Genomic DNA, 22,755 nt, shown 5'->3' with positions numbered 1-22,755 from the left:
ATATTAGTGATTACTGGGGGCAATGGAGCTCCAATTCGGGCAGCTGAAGATGGCTTGGCCCAAGATGATGGAACTAACATCTATTATGAGGAGAATAATCCAACTTCAGACTATAAAGAAGCAACTCCTACAGAAGCAGCAAAAGAAAGTGACCTGAGCGATGAGCTGAAACAAAACCTGAATAAGGAGAAAACCAATAATTTGATAGCAACCGGCTCAACAGTGGCCATTTTCAGTCTAGTGTTAATTGCAATAGCACTGGGCATCATTTGTTACAGACGATATCGCCTTATGTATGCTGCTGATGATGCTTTACTGGACATTGATAGCTGGACTCCCTGAAGAACTTAAACCGGCACTGGACCATCGTCTGAATTAAAGCAACAGCTCCGGCTTGGGAACCAAAAAGAGACCCAAATACAGGCTTAGGAACCTGAGACAAAGAGACCCACATACAGGCTTAGGAACCTGAGACAAAGAGACCCACATACAGGCTTAGGAACCTGAGACAAAGAGACCCACATACAGGCTTGGGAACCGAAGACAAAGAGACCCACATACAGGCTTGGGAACCTGAGACAAAGAGACCCACATACAGGCTTGGGAACCTGAGACAAAGAGACCCACATACAGGCTTGGGAACCTGAGACAAAGAGACCCACATACAGGCTTGGGAACCTGAGACAAAGAGACCCACATACAGGCTTGGGAACCTGAGACAAAGAGACCCACATACAGGCTTGGGAACCGAAGACAAAGAGACCCACATACAGGCTTGGGAACCTGAGACAAAGAGACCCACATACAGGCTTGGGAACCGAAGACAAAGAGACCCACATACAGGCTTGGGAACCTGAGACAAAGAGACCCACATACAGGCTTGGGAACCTGAGACAAAGAGACCCACATACAGGTTTGGGAACCGGAGACAAAGAGACCCACATACAGGCTTGGGAACCGAAGACAAAGAGACCCACATATAGGCTTGGGAACCTGAGACAAAGAGACCCACATACAGGCTTGGGAACTTGAGACAAAGAGACCCACATACAGGCTTGGGAGCCGAAGACAAAGAGACCCACATACAGGCTTGGGAGCCGAAGACAAAGAGACCCACATACAGGCTTGGGAACCTGAGACAAAGAGACCCACATACAGGCTTGGGAACCTGAGACAAAGAGACCCACATACAGGCTTGGGAACCTGAGACAAAGAGACCCACATACAGGCTTGGGAACCTGAGACAAAGAGACCCACATACAGGCTTGGGAACCTGAGACAAAGAGACCCACATACAGGCTTGGGAACCTGAGACATAAGAAACCCATCCCATCCCACTCCCCCTCCCCCTCCCCCCCCCCACCCGTGGCTGTTATTGCATGGCTATCGGGCGTGGCCCCTTGGCGATGGGGTTACCAGTTCTTTAAGAATTGGTAGTGGCACAGCCACCATGGACCAACGCAATATTAATTTTGTTGTTATTAAGTAAGAACCGTGTAAATGTGCTGTCAGACTTACTGTGTGACTGTACTGACAACTTTCAGCTTCATTTGCAAAACATAAATTATTCAATATAAAGTATACCAAAAGTTGTGCAAAGATTAGGGCCATCTGTCCCCCCTCTCTCTCTGCCCAGCATCTGTCCTCCCTCTCTCTGCCCAGCATCTGCCCCCCCCCTCTTCCTGCCCAGCATCTGCCCCCCCCCCCCCCCCTCTCCCTGCCCAGCATCTGCCCTCCCTCTCCCTGCCCAGCATCTGCCCATTGTCTCTGCCCAGGATATTTCCTCCCTCTCCCTGTCCAGCATCTGTCCTCTCTCTGCCCAGCATCAGTCCTCTTCTCTCTTCATTGGCCAGCATCTTGCTGCCACCCCCTCTCTACCCAGAATTTGGTTGCTTTCCAATTTATCTGCCTAAATCTGGCTGTCCCACCTTTCTTTGCCGAGTATCTGCCCCCCCTCCTTTTCTCCCTGTGCCCCATCTATCATATCTATACATTCTTATTCAACCATTTCCACCAACACCCTCATAACTCATTATTCCTCTTTCCCATTCTCCCGCCTCCCCATACTTATTCCTCTTCTGCTCTCTTCACACCGTACACACACCTTGCGTGACCCATACCCCTCCAGACCAGGAGGGACACATTCAGTCCCTCCTGGAGAGGGTCATGTTGGGAGGTACATTAGGTACCGTATATGCATTATGCTAGAATAAATATTTCCCTTGATTACCAATAATACCAACAACCCCGATAAACAAACACATTATGTAGGATAAGATTAGGCTTTGCCTGACCGACCAAAGAAGTAAATCGTTGTAGAAAAGGAAAGCTTTTATTAGCAGCAGTGCACAGGGAGGAGCAATGGCTGCCCTGATAGCTCGCGTCGCCTAGCAACCAGGACACACTCCTCTGTGTTCCTTTCGGTGCTTGCTCGTTGCTGATAAAGTTTTGATGTGACTGGTGTCTCCCTGCGTCGTTGACGGCCCTGACGGGCCATGTTGGCGAAGCGCTCTGTGGTTACCAGGGTTACAGCAATGGCGGCGGGCGGTGAACAACGTGCGGCTTCCGAAGTGTCCCAGGCCCTGGCCCGGCACCTGAACTGCCTCAATGATGACAACAAGAGCACCAGGAAGAGGGCGCTTGCCGCCATCCAGAAGGAAGCCGAGGATAAGAGTCTCTCCAGCGGGGTCCTGCAGGATGTGTTCGGGGAGCTGCTGAGACCGCTGCTCAGGTGCTTGGCAGACCCCATGGAAGGATGCAGAGAGCTGGCAGTCCAAATCCTCAGCTACTGTGTGACCAATGTGCCCAGGCCCGAGGAGGCCCTGCCATACCTGGTGCCAGCGCTCACACAGCGCCTGGGTAATCCGGAGATTGTGGAGCCCGCGGAGGAGCTCCGGCTGGCACTAACCGAGCTCCTGAGCCTCCTTGTAGAGGTGTGCGGCAAGAAGTTGGGGCCCTACTTGGACGAAATGGTCAGGGTATTGCAGAGGACGATCATAGACCCCTTCCCTGATGTGAAGAGAGAAAGCTGCAAGTGTGCTGTGAGCTATGCCAGGAGCATCCCAGGTAGGGTACAGACACCCTGGTTGATGTGAGCTATGCCAGGAGCATCCCAGGTAGGGTAAAGGCTCCTGGGTGATGTGAACTATGCCAGGAGCATCCCAGGTAGGGTACAGACAGAGGCGTAACTAGAGCTTTCGGGGCCCCATAGCAAAAATCTTGTAAGGGCCCCCTACCCCATGAAAAAAAAACATACTCCGCCTCAGGCTCACCCCTTTACCATTAAACTGTTGTGCAGTACATGCTGGAGGGGACTGAGAGATGAAGGACAATATGGAGGAGATAGGTGAAAGGTGGTATGGAGGGGATAGAGAGATGCAGGGCGCTAGGGAAGGGATAGAGAGACGCAGGGTGGTAGGGAGGGGATAGAGATGCAGCGGGGAAGGGAGGTGACAGTGAGATGCAGGGTGGTAGGGAGGGGATAGAGAGATGCAGGGCGGTAGGGTGGTGACAGACACAGGGTGGTAGGGAGTGGATAGAGAGACGCAGGGAAGTAGGGAGGTGACAGTGAGACGCACGGCGGTAGAGAGGGCATAGAGATATGCAGGGTGGCGGAGAAAAAATAGTGATATGCCGGGCACAGTTATGCTCTAGTAACCAACACTTATAATCACAAATTACATAAATACATACAAGTGGGGTAATTAAATAGCAATAAAACATTTACTAACCCCAGACTGCCTGCAGCTGTTCCACTGAAACGTATTGGCTGTTAGGCTGTCCCTGGTCGTGCTAGGCTGGCAGACTAGGATTGAGTTACCACTTCAGTGACTGTGCCATGGTCATCTCAACTGGTCCCCCCCTGACTGTAGCATACTCTGCTTCCACTGTCCACCCCCACCTGCCCGTGCATCAGCGGTCACATGGCCCCCTTACCAGCCGGTGCCCAACATCAGCGCCATGGCCCCCCTTACCAATCTGCTGGCCGCTGCGCTGCACGGCATAAGCGGCACCCAGACCAGCCCCCTGTACAGGCCGCAGCCCGGCATCAGCATCTCCTTGACCCACCACCCAGCACAGGCCACAGCGTTTCCTGGACCTGCCCCCCTACACACGTCACTGCCCGGCATCAGCAAACGCGGACCCTCCCCCTCGCGCAGGCCACCTGGACCAAACCCCCATCTACTGGCAGCCCGGCATCTATACTGCGCTGACACGGAAACCCTGCCCGCCGTCAGCGGTAAAGAAAGAAAAAAACATCTGAATGGTGCAGGGGGTAGCTTGCCCCCCCAGCCGCCGGGCCCCATAGCAAGTGCACCCCCTGCACCCACTATAGTTACGCCACTGGGTACAGACACCCCGGGTCATGTGAGCTATGCCAGGAGCATCCCAGGTAGGGTACAGACACCCCGGGTCATGTGAGCTATGCCAGGAGCATCCCAGGTAGGGTACAGACACCCCGGGTCATGTGAGCTATGCCAGGAGCATCCCAGGTAGGGTACAGACACCCCGGGTCATGTGAGCTATGCCAGGAGCATCCCAGGTAGGGTACAGACACCCCGGGTGATGTGAGCTATGCCAGGAGCATCCCAGGTAGGGTACAGACACCCCGGGTCATGTGAGCTATGCCAGGAGCATCCCAGGTAGGGTACAGCCACCCCGGGTCATGTGAGCTATGCCAGGAGCATCCCATGTAGGGTACAGCCACCCCGGGTCATGTGAGCTATGCCAGGAGCATCCCAAGTAGGGTACAGCCACCCCGGGTCATGTGAGCTATGCCAGGAGCATCCCAGGTAGGGTACAGCCACCCCGGGTGATGTGAGCTATGCCAGGAGCATCCCAGGTAGGGTACAGACACCCCGGGTCATGTGAGCTATGCCAGGAGCATCCCAGGTAGGGTACCTCCTGGGCCGGTACAGCACCCTCCTGCAAACTATAAATATGCACCCTCCCATACTTTGCAGTGAAACAGGGCAAGCTGTAGCCCACAGTGAAAAATAATGTGTGGTCTCACAATAGTACAACCATTTCAAATTAAATAACACAGTAGCACAATGTTATTCTCATTACACCGCACATAGTGCTCCTGATGCCTATTACACAACATGGTAGTGCCCCTTATTCACGTTACACTACACAGTAGTGCCTTTTACACATAACGCTCACAGTGGTATTCAGCATCCTATGCTAAGCAGGGATCACCCTGTGTGTATGGGTTTTAAGTGTCTTCTGCACTATTGTTGCCCAGTATGGAAGCTGTGTGTGTTGGGGTAGGGGGGTTGTATGTATTATAGGATATGCATAAATTGAGTTAGCTGTTTGTGTTTATTAACAAAATTACCTTTGTATGTTTTTATCCCACACGGATGTAGTTTCATTAACTATATATACATGCTTTTATTCCCCCCCCCAGAACATTTTCACATGCAGGCAGAATCTCTTATTAAACCACTTATGCAAACCATTTCACATCAGCATTGGAAAGTCCGTGTGTCTGCTATCCAGGCGACAGGTGCTGTTATACAGTATGGCAACGGGAAGTCTGTGGATGATGTGCTGTCTCATCTTGCACAAAGACTTTTTGATGACTCCCCTCAGGTGAGTTGTATGCAGGTCAGTGCCAGTGGTTCCCAAACTGTGTGCCTAGGTAGCCTGGGGTGCCACAATGGTCTTCCAGGGGTGCCTCGCATTGGTGGTCCACAATTTAGATTCATTAGTTTCAACGTGACAGGCAATGCAAGTGCTAGTAGCTGCTAATCATAAAACGTGTGGACAATCAGAAGCACAAATGTGCACCACCACCACATAACTAAACATAAGGACGACAGTAAAGGTGCCATTTACTTAATTTAATATTGTATTCCAAATAAAATAAAAAATTCTAATACACCAGGGAGCCGGGATTCATGAAAGTTTGGGAACCACTGGGTTAGAGGGATGAGACTGTCTGTCTGTAACTGCTGATCTCCTACAACCTCCCTTAAGATGTAGATAGGCTAGATAATCGTATATTGTGATGTGTGTGTGTGTGTGTGTGTGTGTGTATATATACATCACAATATAGGATTATATACATCACTGTGGTGAACTCCAGCTGCATGCTACTACTTCGGAGTCTATTATTGTGGAAATTTCTTCCAACAAACTCTCTAAATAACCACTGATTTTGAGAAAAAAAAACGTTTTTCTGTCCCGAGTGATTGGGATCTTTCCAGACTGTTGTCTAGAATTATTCATCTGTGGATACCACTGTATAGGACACTCATAGTTACTATTCGATTTCATTCTTGCCCCTGAGGAAGTCATGACCATGACGAAACGCGTTGGGCCGGCCCTTGTCATCGATCAAACTGAACAACTAATCAGAGCTGTATTCACTGTTGAGATTGTTCACCACTTGTGTTTGTATGATACCTGATTACAGGTTTTTATATGTCTGTACATTTTATTAAATATTAATTAGCAATTCTAAATTGTTTTATCATCTGAAGTGCCCTCTGAAACTCTTTTTCCCTACATATCTATCTTTTGGGTCCTGCCTAACAGAGGACCCCTCATAGGAGCTGCTCGCACATTCTGCATTCTGAGCGCAGGAAGGGGATCCCCCTATTGAGATAGATATATATATCTCTATCTATCTATCTCCTGTTCATACATTTGGACATTAAGTATAACATTGCCCCCTATGTCTGGGATGAGATGTTTTACTGTATGTCTATAAAGTTACTGTTTGGTCATCCACTATATTACTGTATTGTCATGACCATTTGGCCAGTGTGGGCATTACTAAAGGCTATAGCAGCAGGCTTCCCTTAAGCTGGGTGCACACCAGGACGACTAGGGCCTGATCCTCTCAATCTAGATCCAATTCCGACCAATTGGATGTAGATTGTAGGTAGATTGGGCCCTTTTTTTCCCTGTTCTGGTCCGATCCCGATCCGATGCGCGGCCCCGCAAGTCGGTCGTTATTCAGATCCTACCTGCTGCAGGTAGGATCTGAAGAACGACCATACAGCCGGGTGCGGGTCGCCATCGGATCGGACCCGCTCACGGTGCACTTCGTGAGCGGGTCGTGCCCCCCCGCGTCACCGTGAGCGGGTCGGACGAGACACTGACGACCCGCTCACGATGTGCATCGTGAGCGGGTCGTCGTGGTGTGTACCCTACATTACTCTTGGATAAGAGAAGACTGAGGTAGAACATATAATGTATATAAAGAACTAGCACTTTATTATGAGTATTATATATACAGGTTACATAATGAGTCATTGTGCTCTTTCATTGATGCTTGATTTGAATATCTCTCTGGAATCACAAATTAGATTGCAAGCTTTGGTGTCACTCTAGCCAGATAAGTCTGTGTACTCTGATCCATTGCACCATGATAGTCCGCATTCCTTCCCCACACATAAAGGTTATAATGCGGTTGTTGTCACAGATTTCTCCATCATTAGGTTGGTTTGCGGAGAACGAGTGGGCTGAGGCAGCGCCTGCCAAGGAGGATGCTTTTAAGTAGGATGTTTGGCATAACAAGCCTTAGATGCCAGCAAATACCTTTCACTCACATCCAACAGTTTCATCATTCCAGCATTCCCAATACAAACAAGCTGTAATTTAGTAATGGACACATCCTATATTAATTGGCGGCAATAGCTTTCCATCAATATGGTTATTTTCTGGATGAAATCTATGGCTTTTATTTCTAGTGCTGAAACATGAAAGGGACACTGTATGTACTACACTGGATGTACTACAACAATAACAGGAGCTCTTCTTGCTACAGAAATACTGTGGGTCTTTCTTGTTTTCTGCGTGTTGCTTATTGCATAAATGGTGCTGCGGTTATCGGCGCCCCCTAGTGTATGAACTGCAGAGGTACTGTACAGTGGCATTGGGACTAGTGATCCTGATGCCCACTCATTGTATTTATGTACTGTGCTCTAGGGTCAGCACATTGTACTTTGTTTTTGTCCCTTGCATATCAAACTTTTTTTTTATTACTCGCATGCTTCTATTAAAACCTATTGCTTTATGTATGCTGTAGTATGCAAGAACCCAGTGTTGACTTACACATTTGTATGGAGTGCAGGGACTAATGTGGAGTGGATTTTGGGATAGCGTTTATGTATGGTACTTATGTGATACGTTCTGGGCTATATACTGTAGTATGTTTCTTATGGTGAAGAACTGTGATGATCGTGATAATCTGGGCAACTGGCAAGGGCCACATTTTGATGACTAGGCGACTTGGTCAGAGCATGTCTTGTGGGCTGTTCCCAGTATACAGTGGTTAGTAGTGGTCCAAGGAAGTACAACCGGTGAATGGCAACAGGGATGTCTTGGTGCAATATAGTGCAGGACACCTAAAGAGGTCTTGTGGGGTCTATACCTCGATGGGACAGAGCTGTTCTGGGGGACCTACTGTACACCAAATTAGGCAGGGTTTTTATTGCAGGCAAGACCACTTCATGTAATCTATCATTACAGAATACATTATGTTGTGTTTTCCATGAAGGATGATATGATGCTATTAATAAATTAAAGAACGCTGGGATTGTTTGGAATTGAGCCTAAGGACAGAGACTCTACTTTTAGTCCCTCCCACCAATCCCTTACCAACTGAGTCCTGGTCTGGAATGTTCTTATTTGGCATTCTTTAACAGAAATGACCAGCCATTGTCCAGTGCTATGGAGCGCTGTGGTGTCATACACATCAACACAATGAGAGCAATGATACCAAGAATCGTGAATTAACTTTGGCAGAAAAGCCTCTGTGAGATTATCTATCTATCTGTCTGTCTGTCTGTCTGTCTGTCTGTCTGTCTATCTGTCATTTCTCCAATTGGCTGCTACACATGAAGGGTTTTTGTATCTTTGTAAAGCAATAAATACATTGCAATAGCTAAAATGTAGTGGGTAATTGATAGCAATTTGATAGTGAACTTGTATGTTTCCTAGAGGCCCAGTCCTTGTCAAATCAACAACATTTTTCAGAAAACAAAAATCTTTATTAAAAAAAAACAAACACCTTTTTAAGCTAAAGGCATATACGTTCACAACCAGTATACATATCGGCCTAAGATTTTGATGTTCTCTTCACACCCAAGGCATCAATAAATTGTGCTAAATGTCGTTCTAGTCTGAAACGGTCAGTTTGAAACCTTGTATTGAATACTAATTTGTGTATAATAACCCTGTGAAGCAGCGACCATGCTAACATACTGATTTACTCTAGAGGTGTTTATAGAATGTTACTATCTTGCAGGTTCGACTGGCCGTCACTGTTGTAGTTGGTAATTGGCTTTTGGAGCTCAGAGATCGATATTCATACTTCCATAAACTGATCCCTCTTCTGCTGAGCAGCACTATGGATGAGATCCCTGATATTAGGTAAGGTATTAGCTAAGTCATTGGTCAGGGAACTGGGGTAACTTACCCCAAATGAGGTACAAATGTAATTCCGGGGTATTGTATGGTTGTACTGGAATCCCCAACATGGAATGCGGACCTTGCCGGGTTTAGCCGCGACGGGGGCAGAGTTGATTTTCGAACAAACAGAGCAGGCAGCGTAGCCCAGTGCAGAAGTACCTGCCGCGGGGAGGACAGCACTTAGCGATGGGCGTGGCCTCGGCACCCATGTGCTGCAGCCTGCCGCCACTGAGATGGGAGACCTGACCGCTGACATGCTGCGCCCCTAGGCTGGAAGACCCGGCCTGCTGCTGTACGGACTGCTGCCGCTTTGAGAGGTAGAATTGTCAGAGGGTTGGGTGAGTAATGTCGGCATATCTAAATATGTTTTGGGGTAAAAGGTAAAAAAAAGTTTTCCTGACCCCTGGACTAAGGGGGTTATTCTAGTTCATTCTTTCTGACAAAATCCTTCTTAGATGGACAAAACCATGTGCACTGCGGGTGGGGCAGATGTAACTTGTGCAGAGAGAATTAGATTTGGGTGGGGTTTTTCTTCAAAGTGAGATCTATATTGCAGTGTAAAATCATGCAGTCAGTATTTTCACTGCACAGAAACAAAAAACTCACCCAAATCTAATTCTCTCTGCTCATGTTACATCTGCCCCCCTGCAGTGCACATGGTTTTGTCCATCTAAGAAGGATTTTGTCAGAAAGAATGAACTAGAATAAACCCCTAAGTGCTTGCGTGCGTACATACATGTACTTGATTTGTAATGGTTCTGTAGTGTTATGCATAAGGCTTGTTCCATGCAGCATACATTTGTTTTAACATAATATGAATCATTATCATTGTTCACACAAAGGTGTAATCAGCTTGGTGAGGCTAAATGGCTACTGTGATGTATGCAATCAGTGAGTACTCTGATAGGATTCCCTGCTGGCGGATTGACCATAGGTCTCGCAGACACCTGTCAGATTTTTTTTTAAACATGTGGCCCCATCCCCCTCCTGTCTCCCACACAATTAACATTTTGCCAATGCACAGAGCATAGTACCTAATGCTGAAAATACTCCTATAAGGTGGATGTCCTTCTATATCTATTGTGACACTTGCTATAGGAACAGGAGTGTGTGCTATCTGGGGTATAAAAATGTCTGTGCTCCACTAGAATATTGTGGTAATTGGTTTTCTGCTTGATGGAGGTTTTGGGGTCTGTTTGTTCCCAGTGGGGTGGAGTTGGGGATATTATTTTAAATGTGGAGGTTTGTGGATTGTCACGGCAGACTATTGGCCCCCAGAGCTTAAAGCTGCTAAGTATATTGAAATCGGGGGCTTCCACACAGGTATAGTTATGTATTAATCCTGCCTATTTTGGTGTTGGCTCCGCCTACATTTGTTTGCCACCATCATGAGGCCATTTTTAGTAATGGTTCCGCCCCTGATTCACGGTATAGACTGTGTTTTGTAGTATAGCTTGTTCTCCTCTTCTGTACCCAAGGTTTATCTCCACTGCACATATTCCTTTTTCCACCCCCCTCTACTCTATTGGACTTTAGTGGTTCGGTTGAACAGTCCATGGAACTGGTTATTCTGTGGGTATCTTATTGTTTGTTTAATCTTTTGTTTTAACCCGCTGTAACTATTGTAGCTCACCCAAGATGGCTGATTTACACTGGGTAAGGTAGCAATAATCATAGTAGTCGTCATTGTCGGTGCACACTTTCACCAGCCTGTACTTTGGTGCAAAATATCTCTCAGGAAACGGGTGTAATTAAGGTGCCAAAAAATAGTTCCTGCCGCAAACAATGTACCCCTTATATATCCTCTGTTAAAAATTATTATATACTTATTTATTATTATTTATAAACCGTTTCTTATATAGCGCATACATTTTCCGCAGCGCTTTACAGAGTATAGTTGAACATTCACATCAGTCTCTGCCCCCAGTGGAGCTCACAATCTACATGAATATTCCCTACCACATGTACACGCACACACAGACATTTTAGGGGTAATTTGTTGGGTGCCAATTAGCCTACCAGTATATTTTTGGATTGTGGGAGGAAACCGGAGTACACGGAGGAAACCCACGCAAGTACGTTAAAGCCATGGTGGGAATGGAACCCATGACCTCAGTGCTGTGAGGCGGTAATGCTAACCATTACACCATCCGTACTTGCAGCACCACAACAGAAAATACAGTGTTACCCAGTGTTTGCCAAACAAAGAAACATATGGTAAAACTATCCCTGTCATGGCCCAAATATAATTACAAATCACATATTGGACAGAACATTTACAAATAATAATTAAATAAAATTGGATGACCTTGAACATATATTTCATCAGTCAGCTACAACAATATATACCATCCATTTGAATCCGTTCCATTAGTCAGTGATGTCATTATATCATACTGATAGTAATTCTAGTCGAGTCAGTGACTTTCATCATTGGTGGCACAGTGGGGTGGCAACCACTCTGCACATATAAACAAGCCAGCCCCTCTGCTGCTGTGCCTTGCATCCCCCTACACGTGGTGGTGAAATGGGGTGCCATACCCCCTCACACTCATTAAAACCGTTGGTGGCACAGTGGTGTCTGTGCGTCCCCAAAAAAGTGTTGGTGGTACAGTGGAAAAGTTTTAAGAAATACTTACAAAACAGGAGGGTTCTCAGGATGTCTTCTCCAAGCAGCAGCTTGTAGAGAATGGAGGAGGGCTCAGGGAGAGGCAGGGAGTGTTCTGGTGACGTAGAACGCTGATGGCTCCTTTCACAACAAAATGGATGATGCGCTTTCTCTTGCTAAGTGATCTGATTGATTTATCCTGCATGCGTGATCTACTTCTCCCGGAGATAGCATCACTATGGGCCTTGCGCGCACACACACACACACACACACACACACACACACAGTGTGTGCTTAATTTCTAAGCGATCTAGTAAAACGTAGTCAAATCGCTTAGAAAATAGGTTTTCTATTGCTACGTGTGCAGGGCCCATTGGAGGCTATTGAGTGTGCAATTTCCAAGCCCTTTGACAGTATAGCTGATTGAGATGAAGGTGCATCTGTCTGACTGCTGGGGCTAGAGGAATAGCTCTAGCTCTACCTTGTTTCTATGGTACCTTCCAGCTCCACCTAGCCAATAATAATATTGACGCGCCCTGTCTGACTGAACATATTACAGTTACTACTTTGCATCGCTGGATACTTGCGCATGCCCAGATTCACAGCATACGCAGTCTGGTAACCTGCGGGATATGCTCTCTGCAACACAGGTGCTCGTCAGCTCTGCTTTGCCCGCATACTAACAAACCATCTAAGGAACTGCAGAGCTTTTTATTTTTGCACATAATAACATCCCTATGGAGCTGTGACCTTTTTATAAATGAATGCTAAATGGTCTTGTCTGGAGCTCTGAATAATTACACTCGACTGTGACCCAACAAAGCTGAAAGTACTAGAACTACTATAACCTAGCCATGATTGACGGCTCCTTTTTTAAAGGTTTCATCAACAGCTGCAGATTTGACTCCTCTACTAGTCCGATCCCCTCCTGTGGTGACCCACATCGCACCAGCCATTCCTCACTGCTAATTTGCTGTGTTAACTTTCCAAGAGCAATAGCAGAGTTTTTCCGATGCATCCAGCCAGCAGGCTATCAATAAACCACTGCCATGTTCACATTGCCTGTCACTTTTTAAATAAAGCATATGGATTCAAACATTATACCACTTTCATCTTTTTTTTCGAGATTATTTTCAGGTGCTTTTAATTGGCTGAGCACCTATTGTTTTGAATGTTCACTTGTTTGGCTTCACATTTTAACCTGTAGTTGACACACTGCTACGTCTAACAATAACAACTAAAAGTTTGACACAAACCACAATCATGTAATGGGTTATGTCAAGGCTTTTTGGGAGGGGACTTGCAGGTACACCGTTCCTGGTGCAGGTTGTGAGCTGATGATGCTGGTTGCCTCTGATTGGCTGAATGCATCAAAGGCACACCCTTTAGACAAACTGGGGTATTTGTGATTTAACGGTGTACTGAACATTCATTAAAAAAAAATAACCTGATGCCTGCTCTGTTGGGGCAGATGGAGGCTCCTCAACTGATTTATTATCTCATACTTTGGGTGCACATCATTGTTATCTGAAGTTTGTGCAACATCTAAGCTGTTTTAGTGAGCTTTGTCTTCCCTTAATTATATTTGTTTGAAAAAGACTGTCACTATATTTAATTCTCTCTGTCCTGCATTTGTGATCACTAATATACAAACTGCTCTACTAGAAACTCATGGGCAGAAAAAATGAAGCGTAAACTGCTTCCGGGTGTAAGTCACCGCCAAAGTTAAAATACCAAAGAATCCCCATGGTGAGGGTGAGAGACTATGTGAATGGCTAAGTTTAGGCTGCAGGAGGGGAGGCTCAGGGGGAATTTAATTAGGAGCGAGTTTTAGGTAGGTAAAAAAAAAGCCTCCCACCCAATTTTGGATTAACGCGGACATGCGCACTCCAAATACCCGCAGTATCCATTTTTTTATAAAATTGGTTGCTCGGTTTTCAGCACTGAAAAAACTGCGGGGAATGATAAAAAAAAAAAGTACTCACCTCTCTAATGGTATATGTTGCTCCCCTACATCTTCCAACTGGGGAGGGGGGTGCTGGAAGTGCAAGGACTGTTTGAAGATGTAGTTCTCAAAGCGGCTGGCTCGGTTGGTGGCTCAGATATTTAGTGTTTAATCTAGGATTTTAATAAAATCCAGCTTCAAACTGGCAACCCTTTTATATTACCCCCCCCCCCCCTTCCACCATCATAACTTGCAAGCTGAGGAATAGAAGGGTGAAGCTCTGGAGAGTCTGGACCGGTGCCTTCTGCACTGACACGCCTCTGAGGTCTCTGTTCAACAGAAACGAACTTTGTAGGCACACGCTCCAGATAACACGGGTTGCTGCAACCCCAAAAATGTCAGCCGGGGCGCGGCCGGTAATGTACAATTGTAGCACTCACAATAAAAAAAAAACCTGCAATTTCACATTGTTTGCATTGCGGGACTTGTTGAGTGAGCCGGCCTTACATTGTGCTGTCCGGCCCCCCTTGGCCTACCGCTGCGGGTTAGAGTTTTGCAAGTTTTTTTATGAAGAGAAACCTCGGTACTTGTTTCCTAGCACGGCGTCCATGGTTTTAATCTGATGCCATCGTTTTGATCGCATCGATCCCATTACATGCGACCAGATCGCATGCGATGTGATCAAAACGATTTTTACATTGTACATGCACCCTGATGGGTGATTACTATGTTATATGCACCCCCATTGTTAACGCCACCTCCACTTTGAACCCCAACCCGAAGCGTGGCGAGGCTTTGTGGTGCTCTGCTCTACATTAGCCTATATGGCGAATGTTTGGAAACTGGTCACATTCATGGGCACACTAGTGTGGAATACAGAATATTACTTTCTAACAGTATAAAGAATGTACATGTCCTCTTATTTGTATGCGTTAGTCTTAGAACTACAACTATTTTGTTATCAGAAGAGGTTTCGGTACTTGTTTCCTAGCACGGCGCCCGTCGGGTCCCATCGCATACCATTAGTTAAGGTATGCGATGGGACCCGATATTAGGGTTTTAAGAGCTTCCTATACAATTTTAGCATTGCGTCGCATCGCATGCCATGCGACGCGATTACACCCGATTTTACATTGTACAGGCACCCTGATGTTAAAGCCACCCCCACTATCAACGCCAACCCGAAGCATGGAGATACGCGTCCTCCGACCTTTTCATACCCCCACTATCCACGTCGGCGTGGAGTTGATTTTATATATTGTGGCAAGCGCAGCGAGGCCCACGAGGGGACGCGGATTACTTCACATGTATTCCGCGTCCCCTCGCGGGGCTCGCTGCGCTTGCCACACTTGCTAAAAACAACTCCACGCCGACGTGGATAGTGGGGGTATGAAAAAGGTCGGAGGACGCGTATCTCCATGCTTCGGGTTGGCGTTGATAGTGGGGGTGGCTTTAACATCAGGGTGCCTGTACAATGTAAAATCGGGTGTAATCGCGTCGCATGGCATGCGATGCGACGCAATGCTAAAATTGTATAGGAAGCTCTTAAAACCCTAATATCGGGTCCCATCGCATACCTTAACTAATGGTATGCGATGGGACCCGACGGGCGCCGTGCTAGGAAACAAGTACCGAAACCTCTTCTGATAACAAAATAGTTGTAGTTCTAAGACTAACGCATACAAATAAGAGGACATGTACATTCTTTATACTGTTAGAAAGTAATATTCTGTATTCCACACTAGTGTGCCCATGAATGTGACCAGTTTCCAAACATTCGCCATATAGGCTAATGTAGAGCAGAGCACCACAAAGCCTTGGTGAACCACATTTAGCTTACAGGTCAGTAAGGGGAAAACTTGTGTAATGTATCGATCTCCCAGTGCTGGGTGCTTATCCCCATATTCTGTGCTGCATGATAAATGCTCTCGTCACTGTATATGGAAATACAGACCGTGTCTCCATCATATTAATACATCATCGGTTTATCATCTGCTGTGAATAACGCTCCATTGATAAATGCACTCTAATATATTTCCTTTGACTCCAAATACAGACAAACAGCCCTGGACTATTGGCAGAAAACTGGTTTACAATGGGAGAGCGAGAATGAGGATGATTTGAAAGACAAGATGGACTTCGGTGTCCCTTGTCCTCCATTGTATCCATCTGGGGGTGAGTCGCAATGAGTAGAGAATACTACACAAAGGCAAATGTTCTAGGGATAACAAGCCGAATATATACATTTTTTCACCTTACTCCAATGTGTCTACATTTACAATACAAGCCATTGTTTTCTGTTATCAGCTTTAGTAAGGTACATACCAGGACGTGTATTGTGCACTGGTTAAAATTGTCCGCGTTTGTCTGTTTGTAATCCCCTAAATGTTTATGAATCTAGATGATTATTTGGCTTTGTCTGTTGTGTGCATGATGTTGCCTTTTTTCCTTTGCAGTTCAGAGACCTGGATTGGGATGTCGTGAGCTGATTTTTAGAAACCTGTCGAAGATCCTCCCAGCTATCAGTCACGACATAACAGACTGGGTTGTAGCCACACGGATTAAAGCCGCACAGCTCCTTTTTGTATTGCTGCTGCATGCAGAGGATCACACCACACAGCACATGGAGCTTTTACTCAGTACACTGTACCGGTCTTGTCTGGATGAAGAGGAGAAAGTAGTGCAAAATGTAAGTGCAGAGTTAAAGCCCCTAGTTTCTTAGGGATACGGTCATTATTAGCTCTACAGCAACTAGGTTGACAAGCATTGGGTCAACACCACTAGGTCGACAGGTCATTAGGTCGACACAAGCATTAGGTTGACATGGGAAGAGAACCCCCTCTGTCTTGCATTAGGTTGACATGGGCAAGGTCAACAGTCAAAAAAGGCCGACATGGGTTTTTTTTCACGTTTTTTGAGCCGACATGTGCCGACAGGCGGTATTTCATGCCCTACCATCCACTAGGGCGTGGTGGGAGAATAAAATAGTGTGCCCAATGTAGTGAGGCATTGTGCGAGAAGCGAGGGGATGCGGTGCACTTCAAACTGTGTCCATGTCAACAGTGTTGCCATTCGGGTCAAACAACAGTGAAAAACCCCATGTTGACCTTTTGACTGTCGCCCTAATGTTTGTGTCGACCTAGACCCATGTTGACCTTGCTGCCTGTCGACCTAGTGGTGTCGACACAATGCTTTTCGACCTAGTTGCTGTAGACCAAATGATCCCATCCCGTTTCTTCTAAGCATGCTCCCAGTCTATGGCCGTCATCTGGTCCCACAGCTCCTCCCTCCTACATCTGCAGGGTTTGTACACACACACACTCTGTGTCTCTCCTCCAGGAACAAACTTCCTCTCAGGCTCAATGAGACCAGCTTTTTGTTGTAGCCTACCCGCACTCCACATTATCCCCCTGCTTCATTATCCTACACATCTGCCCCTTGTCTGCATAGAGAGTTAGCTGTCCATGGCGGGGTTGTGCATGTGGCGGAGCGGCGTTAACGCAGCCTAGTGAGCAGTTATAAATCAGGCCCTAAAGGCCCCCATACACTATGCGATTTTGGGCCGATTTCATCCGATTTCGGCACTTTGTGCCGATAACCGGGTGAAATCGGCCCAAAATCGCAGGACTGTGACATCTGATCCGATCCGATGCGCGGTCCCGTGCGCATCAAATCGGATCAGGGAGGTCGGACGGTCAGTACATACGATCACGTCCGACCTCCCTGTTAGCTGGCGGCGCCGGTGAGTGCTGACCTGGGGGCGGTGTGGTCAGCAGCAGGGCTCATCAGGGGGACGCCGGAGCAGGCAGCGGGTCCTGACGCTGTAACTAGCCAGCGGCGCCTGGTGTGTGATGATCTGGCTGGGCGCTGTGATCATTCACATATATCATTTTGCAGCGCTGCGGGACGGACGGGGCCGGGCAGTGGCGGGTATTATATTTTTAAAACACCTGTCAAATGACTAGCCGTTCTCTGATTGGCTGAGAGCTCTCAGCCAACGGTCAGTCATTGGCTGAGAGCTCTCAGCCAATCAGAGAACGGCTAGTCATTTGTCAGGTGTTTTAAAAAATATAATACCCGCCACTGCCCAGTGCCCGGCCCCGTCCGTCCCGCAGCGCTGCTGAATGATATATGTGAATGATCACAGCGCCCGGCCAGATCATCACACACAGTCGCCGCCGGCTAGTTACAGCGTCAGGACCCGCTGCCCGCTCCGGCGTCCCCCTGATGAGCCATGCTGCTGACCACACCGCCCCCAGGTCAGCACTCAGTACCCCCGCTGCCCGCCCCACTGCTGCCCCTGATCACCACTGGCCCCCATGCCCCTCACCGCCCGCAACCTGCCCCTCGCCGCCCGCTGCAGCTCCCCGTACATGTGATAAATTGCTAGCGATTTATCACATGTAAAATTTGGCTCATCAAGTGCCAAATTGTATGTGAGCCTCCCGGGGAGCTGCCGGGCGGCTCACAGGAGTATTGGGTCCGACTTGACAAGTCGGCCTAATGTATGGGGGCCTTAAGCCTTGAAGAAAGTGAGAGAGAGTGTGGAGAGATAACGTATCAACCAATCTGCTCCTAACTGGATTTTTCAAACACTATGGCAGTTGGGAAATGATTGGCTAGTACTTTCTTTCACTTTATCTCTCCAAGGTTTAGTTACATAGATCCCCTAGTGAGATGTAATGCCAATATTGCAAGCCAGAAACGCCTGGGGCCGTTAATAAAACAGAGTAATGGAACCCTGGTCTGAAAGATTTATTTATTTATTTATTTACAGTTTCTTATATAGCGCAGCATATTCCGTTGTGCTTTACAATTGGAAAAACCAGTGATTAAACAAACTGGGTAGATACAAACTGACATGGAGGTAGGAGGGCCCTGCTCGCAAGCTTACAATCTATAGAAAGAGCCAACATTATGTTAACATGGAAGGAGGGAAGGAGCACTGGAATCTTTCAATTGAAGCCATATGACCCAGAGTTAATATTAATCGTGTTTATCGAGGAGAGCGTACTATTGTTCATGGACACGTATTTGTAATAATTTTGTACATGAAACCAATTTTGGGCGCTTACACTAAAATCAATTTGTGTCACATACACTTTGGGCCTGATTCTGGTTCACTCGCAAAAGCAAACTCATTCTTTAATGGACAAAACCATTTGCACTGCAGGTGGGGAAAATGTAACGTGCAGAGAGAGTATGGGGCTGATCCAGGAATTTACCGGGTAGCACTGTAGTGGAAATGTCTTTAAACCCAGGTCCAACCCGGTATTGATCCAGGTACAAATTCCTGGGTCTGACCCAGGTTGCTAGTAGAAAAGGGGTATTAGATTGGGGTATTTATTTTGTTTCTGTGCAGGATAAATACTAACTGCTTATTTTTACACTGCAATTTAGATATCAGGTTGAAGTACAAACCCCACCCAAATCTAACTCTCTCTGCACATGTTACATCAGCCCCACCTGCAGTGCACATGGTTTTGTCCATTAAAGAATGAGTTTGCTTTTGCGAATGAACCAGAATCAGGACCTTTATACACACAGCCTGAAGGTCTTTTATACAATATATTTAATCAGTGTGTTTATTGAGCCATCAGATAGCAAAGGTTTTACTGTTGGATTTCCGGCATATATTTGATAGAGCATTGTGCTACGTCTTACATGTGTGCAGTTTGCACATAGCTATGGTACAATAGAAAGGAAGTTGGGGGGGGGGGTTTGCGATACGAAGGAACCATAAGGCAGCAAGCATTAATAAGGAAGCTGCCTGACATACATTTCATAGATCATTTTTCTAATTCCGCGCGCACATTATCTGAACAGCGCTGGTTCCACTACCATAAAATAAGATTTTGACATGTTTATTGTGTTCAGTTCGCTGTTTGTTCCTGTGAAATGTTGTTTTATGCCATAATGTGATAAAGGGATTCTACATGCGGGAAATGTATTACAGAATCGCCTGTGTGACTTAGCGTCCTAGGGAAGATGAATGGTGTGCAGTGTGAGTGGAGCGCCTTGTCAGAATATTCCATCATAGGGAACAAAGCTTTGTTTCATCTACAATCCCAGGTGTTTAAACAACACATTCTATGCCATGGAGCTCGTATGAAGAGACCACTCGTAGAACTATGTACTGAATTCCCAGTGCGTGTCTTTACCAGCTAATCTCCGCCACAATTACATGTGTGGTCGTCATTGCACCGACAGACAGCCGTGTAATATTTCACGCAGATCCAGATTTAAAACCCATCTATACGGTTAATCATATGTAATTGGAGAACTTGATAGACAAGTGTTCCTTCTGGGTGACATATATTTTTCCAAGTGAATTTGTTGTTTAAATAAACTGAGTCATAAGTGATTTCACCCCTGTCTGTGGTTCTAGTGTAGATATTCCAAATTCACGTCACTGCACAATGACAAAGAGCTTTGTACACTTGGGGAGGCAGAGGTATGGTTGTAATGCCATGGCGTGTTAATAAAATGCTGCACTTTGTACTGGAGATGGATGACTGCTAAGGGCTTAGCATTAAACCCTCTCTCCCACAAAGTGACTTCCTTTAGGTGGGCTAAAGAGACCGAGATACATTTCAGATGAAGATCAACTAGGGAAACACGGTGGTTACGCTGGGCACTGCCGTAGGGTGGCAGAATACCGCAGCTAATTGACCCCATGGGGGTATGCAATTAGCTCTGTAAGCTGGTCGTTACTGTGGATTGTTTTTCCCTTGCTTGGAAAAAAACCAAAACACAGTAAATGACCTTTCTTAACTGATCTAGGTCTAGGAACTTATTCTGTGTGTGTGTTCTGCCGAAAACGTGCCGTTTCTTTGGATGAAAAATAGGCTACAATTGTATTGATAATTACCATCTGACAAAGATTGCGGTAAAAGACAAACTTATTATTTTTTCACATCCCATCATAGTTCGTTAAATAAAATCAAAACCAGTATTTGTTTTAGTAAGAATTGTTCGAGTTTCACTGATAGAAAGTGTTTTAAATAGAATAAGCAATCGGCCACAAAATACAGGCTTCAATGTGACAATATGAAGCTGGAATTGAAGGCGGTTTTAGAAAAATAAGGAGGGAACAAGGGGGAAGGGACATTCTGTGTCAGGTGTGGTATAGGATTCGACAGTCGGGATCCGGACAGTCATTAGCCCGACGTCAGGATTCTGACTGGACGGACCTAGACAGCATGGTGAGCGCAACAGAGCCCCTTGTGGGCATGATGGCTCGCTACGCTCGCCACCTATTCTATTCTCCCTCTATGGTGGTTGTGGACCCCCACAAGCGAGAATAGCCGGTGGCTGCCGGGCACCCCTGTGTCTGGGTTTTGACTGTCGGGATCCCGACATCGGGTAAATGACTGTTGGGATCCTGACTGTCGGGACCCCGTCCGGCACCCGCTGTGGTATCCTGCAGGGAGAATGGGAAGGAGAGCGGAATAATCCAAGGGAACGTAGTGATAGAATGTAGGGTCAAAGAGATCTGAATGTTTTTTGTATATGGTCATGGTTCCCAATAGATATGCCATCATTTAGATGTAATGGTGGAGAATGTGGTGTTTGCTTGAGGCCACAATGTGACAGGACACAGTAGTAGACAGGATTTGTTATCCAGTAGCTGGTATGGATTGTTAAGTCAACAATATATACCTTGAACAGTCATTCATTCCACCACTATTGGCAGTAGGTCGAAGGTGAAAAGAGGCTGACCTGTTCAAAAGGTTGACATGCTAAAGTTCGACATGAGCTTTTTTGTATGTGTATCGACATAAGTTGACATGGATGCGGCATAAATTTACCGCGTCCCCCCCACATGGCAAGCGCATCAGGCACGGTGACTCGCTGCATTCGGCAAACTGTTATATTCCCACCTCCACATCCACTAGGATGATAAAAAACCTGAAAAAACCATGTCGATCTTTTCCATGTGTTGACCTACTGTCTGTGTACCTAATGGTCGCATACCCAAGTAACAATGGGAATTTTTTAAAGGGGTGAAAGCAGTTGGAGGGAGCAGGCTATCTGCAAATAAAACTACAAGCAATCAAGTATTGTTAGAGAGGGGAGATGTTGGGGCATTGCCATCGGGTGGGATGGTTCCATGCATGTGACAACCTCTCCAACAGGTACATGGGGTATCTGGAGCAGAATACTGTACCATCGGTATAGTAGTTTGTGAACCACCGGATATGTAGCTGGGAATCCTCATCTACTGATTGGTGGTGTATACAGGAAACGTTGCATGACCCCAGCAATAGTATGACTCTGTCTTCCTGCTTTAGATTAGCTGAGTGCAGCTGCCGGTTTAATAGTAGATCTCTCCACCAGTCCCACCACCAGTGTAATAGTAGATCTCTCTAGGGTACTTGGGTGTTCGATCATATCCTCATTTCAGAAGCTCAGAACGCAGAACAAATGTGTAAGCTGACATATAAATGTATTTTGTATAATCAGTGCTAATGTTCTACTGATAATGTAATGTACCATCTTGTTTCCAGAGCGTAAAATCAGCAGAGTTAATCGGTACCTTTGTGAACCCTGAGGTGTTCCTCAAGCTGGTTTTGCCAGCACTTCGTAAGTCTCCACTAGCCTCCCACCTGATGGTCTTGGCGGCATATATAAGAGGAAGCTCGAAGGAAGTGCTGCAGCCCCACATACATCGCATTGCTGACGTCCTTTGCCAGACTGAGATCTGCCAGGGGTCCGAAAAGGTATGAAATGAGTTTACAGGGCAGGGGCTAGTGTAATGGATGATACTTGG

General features: G+C 46.5%; 1 protein-coding gene across 1 annotated transcript in view; it reads left to right on the top strand.

Moving 5' to 3' along the window:
- The first annotated feature begins 2,402 nt into the window (after positions 1–2,402).
- DNAAF5 (dynein axonemal assembly factor 5) overlaps positions 2,403–22,755 on the top strand; it is a 66,938-nt gene continuing 46,585 nt past the window's right edge. The window contains exons 1-6 of the mRNA XM_083153148.1: positions 2,403–3,066; positions 5,414–5,598; positions 9,266–9,390; positions 16,039–16,157; positions 16,439–16,671; positions 22,493–22,705. Of these exons, the coding sequence (XP_083009274.1) occupies positions 2,496–3,066; positions 5,414–5,598; positions 9,266–9,390; positions 16,039–16,157; positions 16,439–16,671; positions 22,493–22,705 (1,446 nt within the window). The 5' untranslated portion in view covers positions 2,403–2,495. The remainder of the gene's footprint in view (positions 3,067–5,413; positions 5,599–9,265; positions 9,391–16,038; positions 16,158–16,438; positions 16,672–22,492; positions 22,706–22,755) is intronic.

The sequence above is a fragment of the Crinia signifera genome, chromosome 7, assembly GCF_055691185.1.
Source record: "Crinia signifera chromosome 7, ASM5569118v1, whole genome shotgun sequence".
Classification (NCBI taxonomy): Eukaryota; Metazoa; Chordata; class Amphibia; order Anura; family Myobatrachidae; genus Crinia; species Crinia signifera.
The sequence above is the reverse complement of the archived record's forward strand: the minus strand, read 5'-3'. Positions and strand labels throughout refer to the sequence as shown.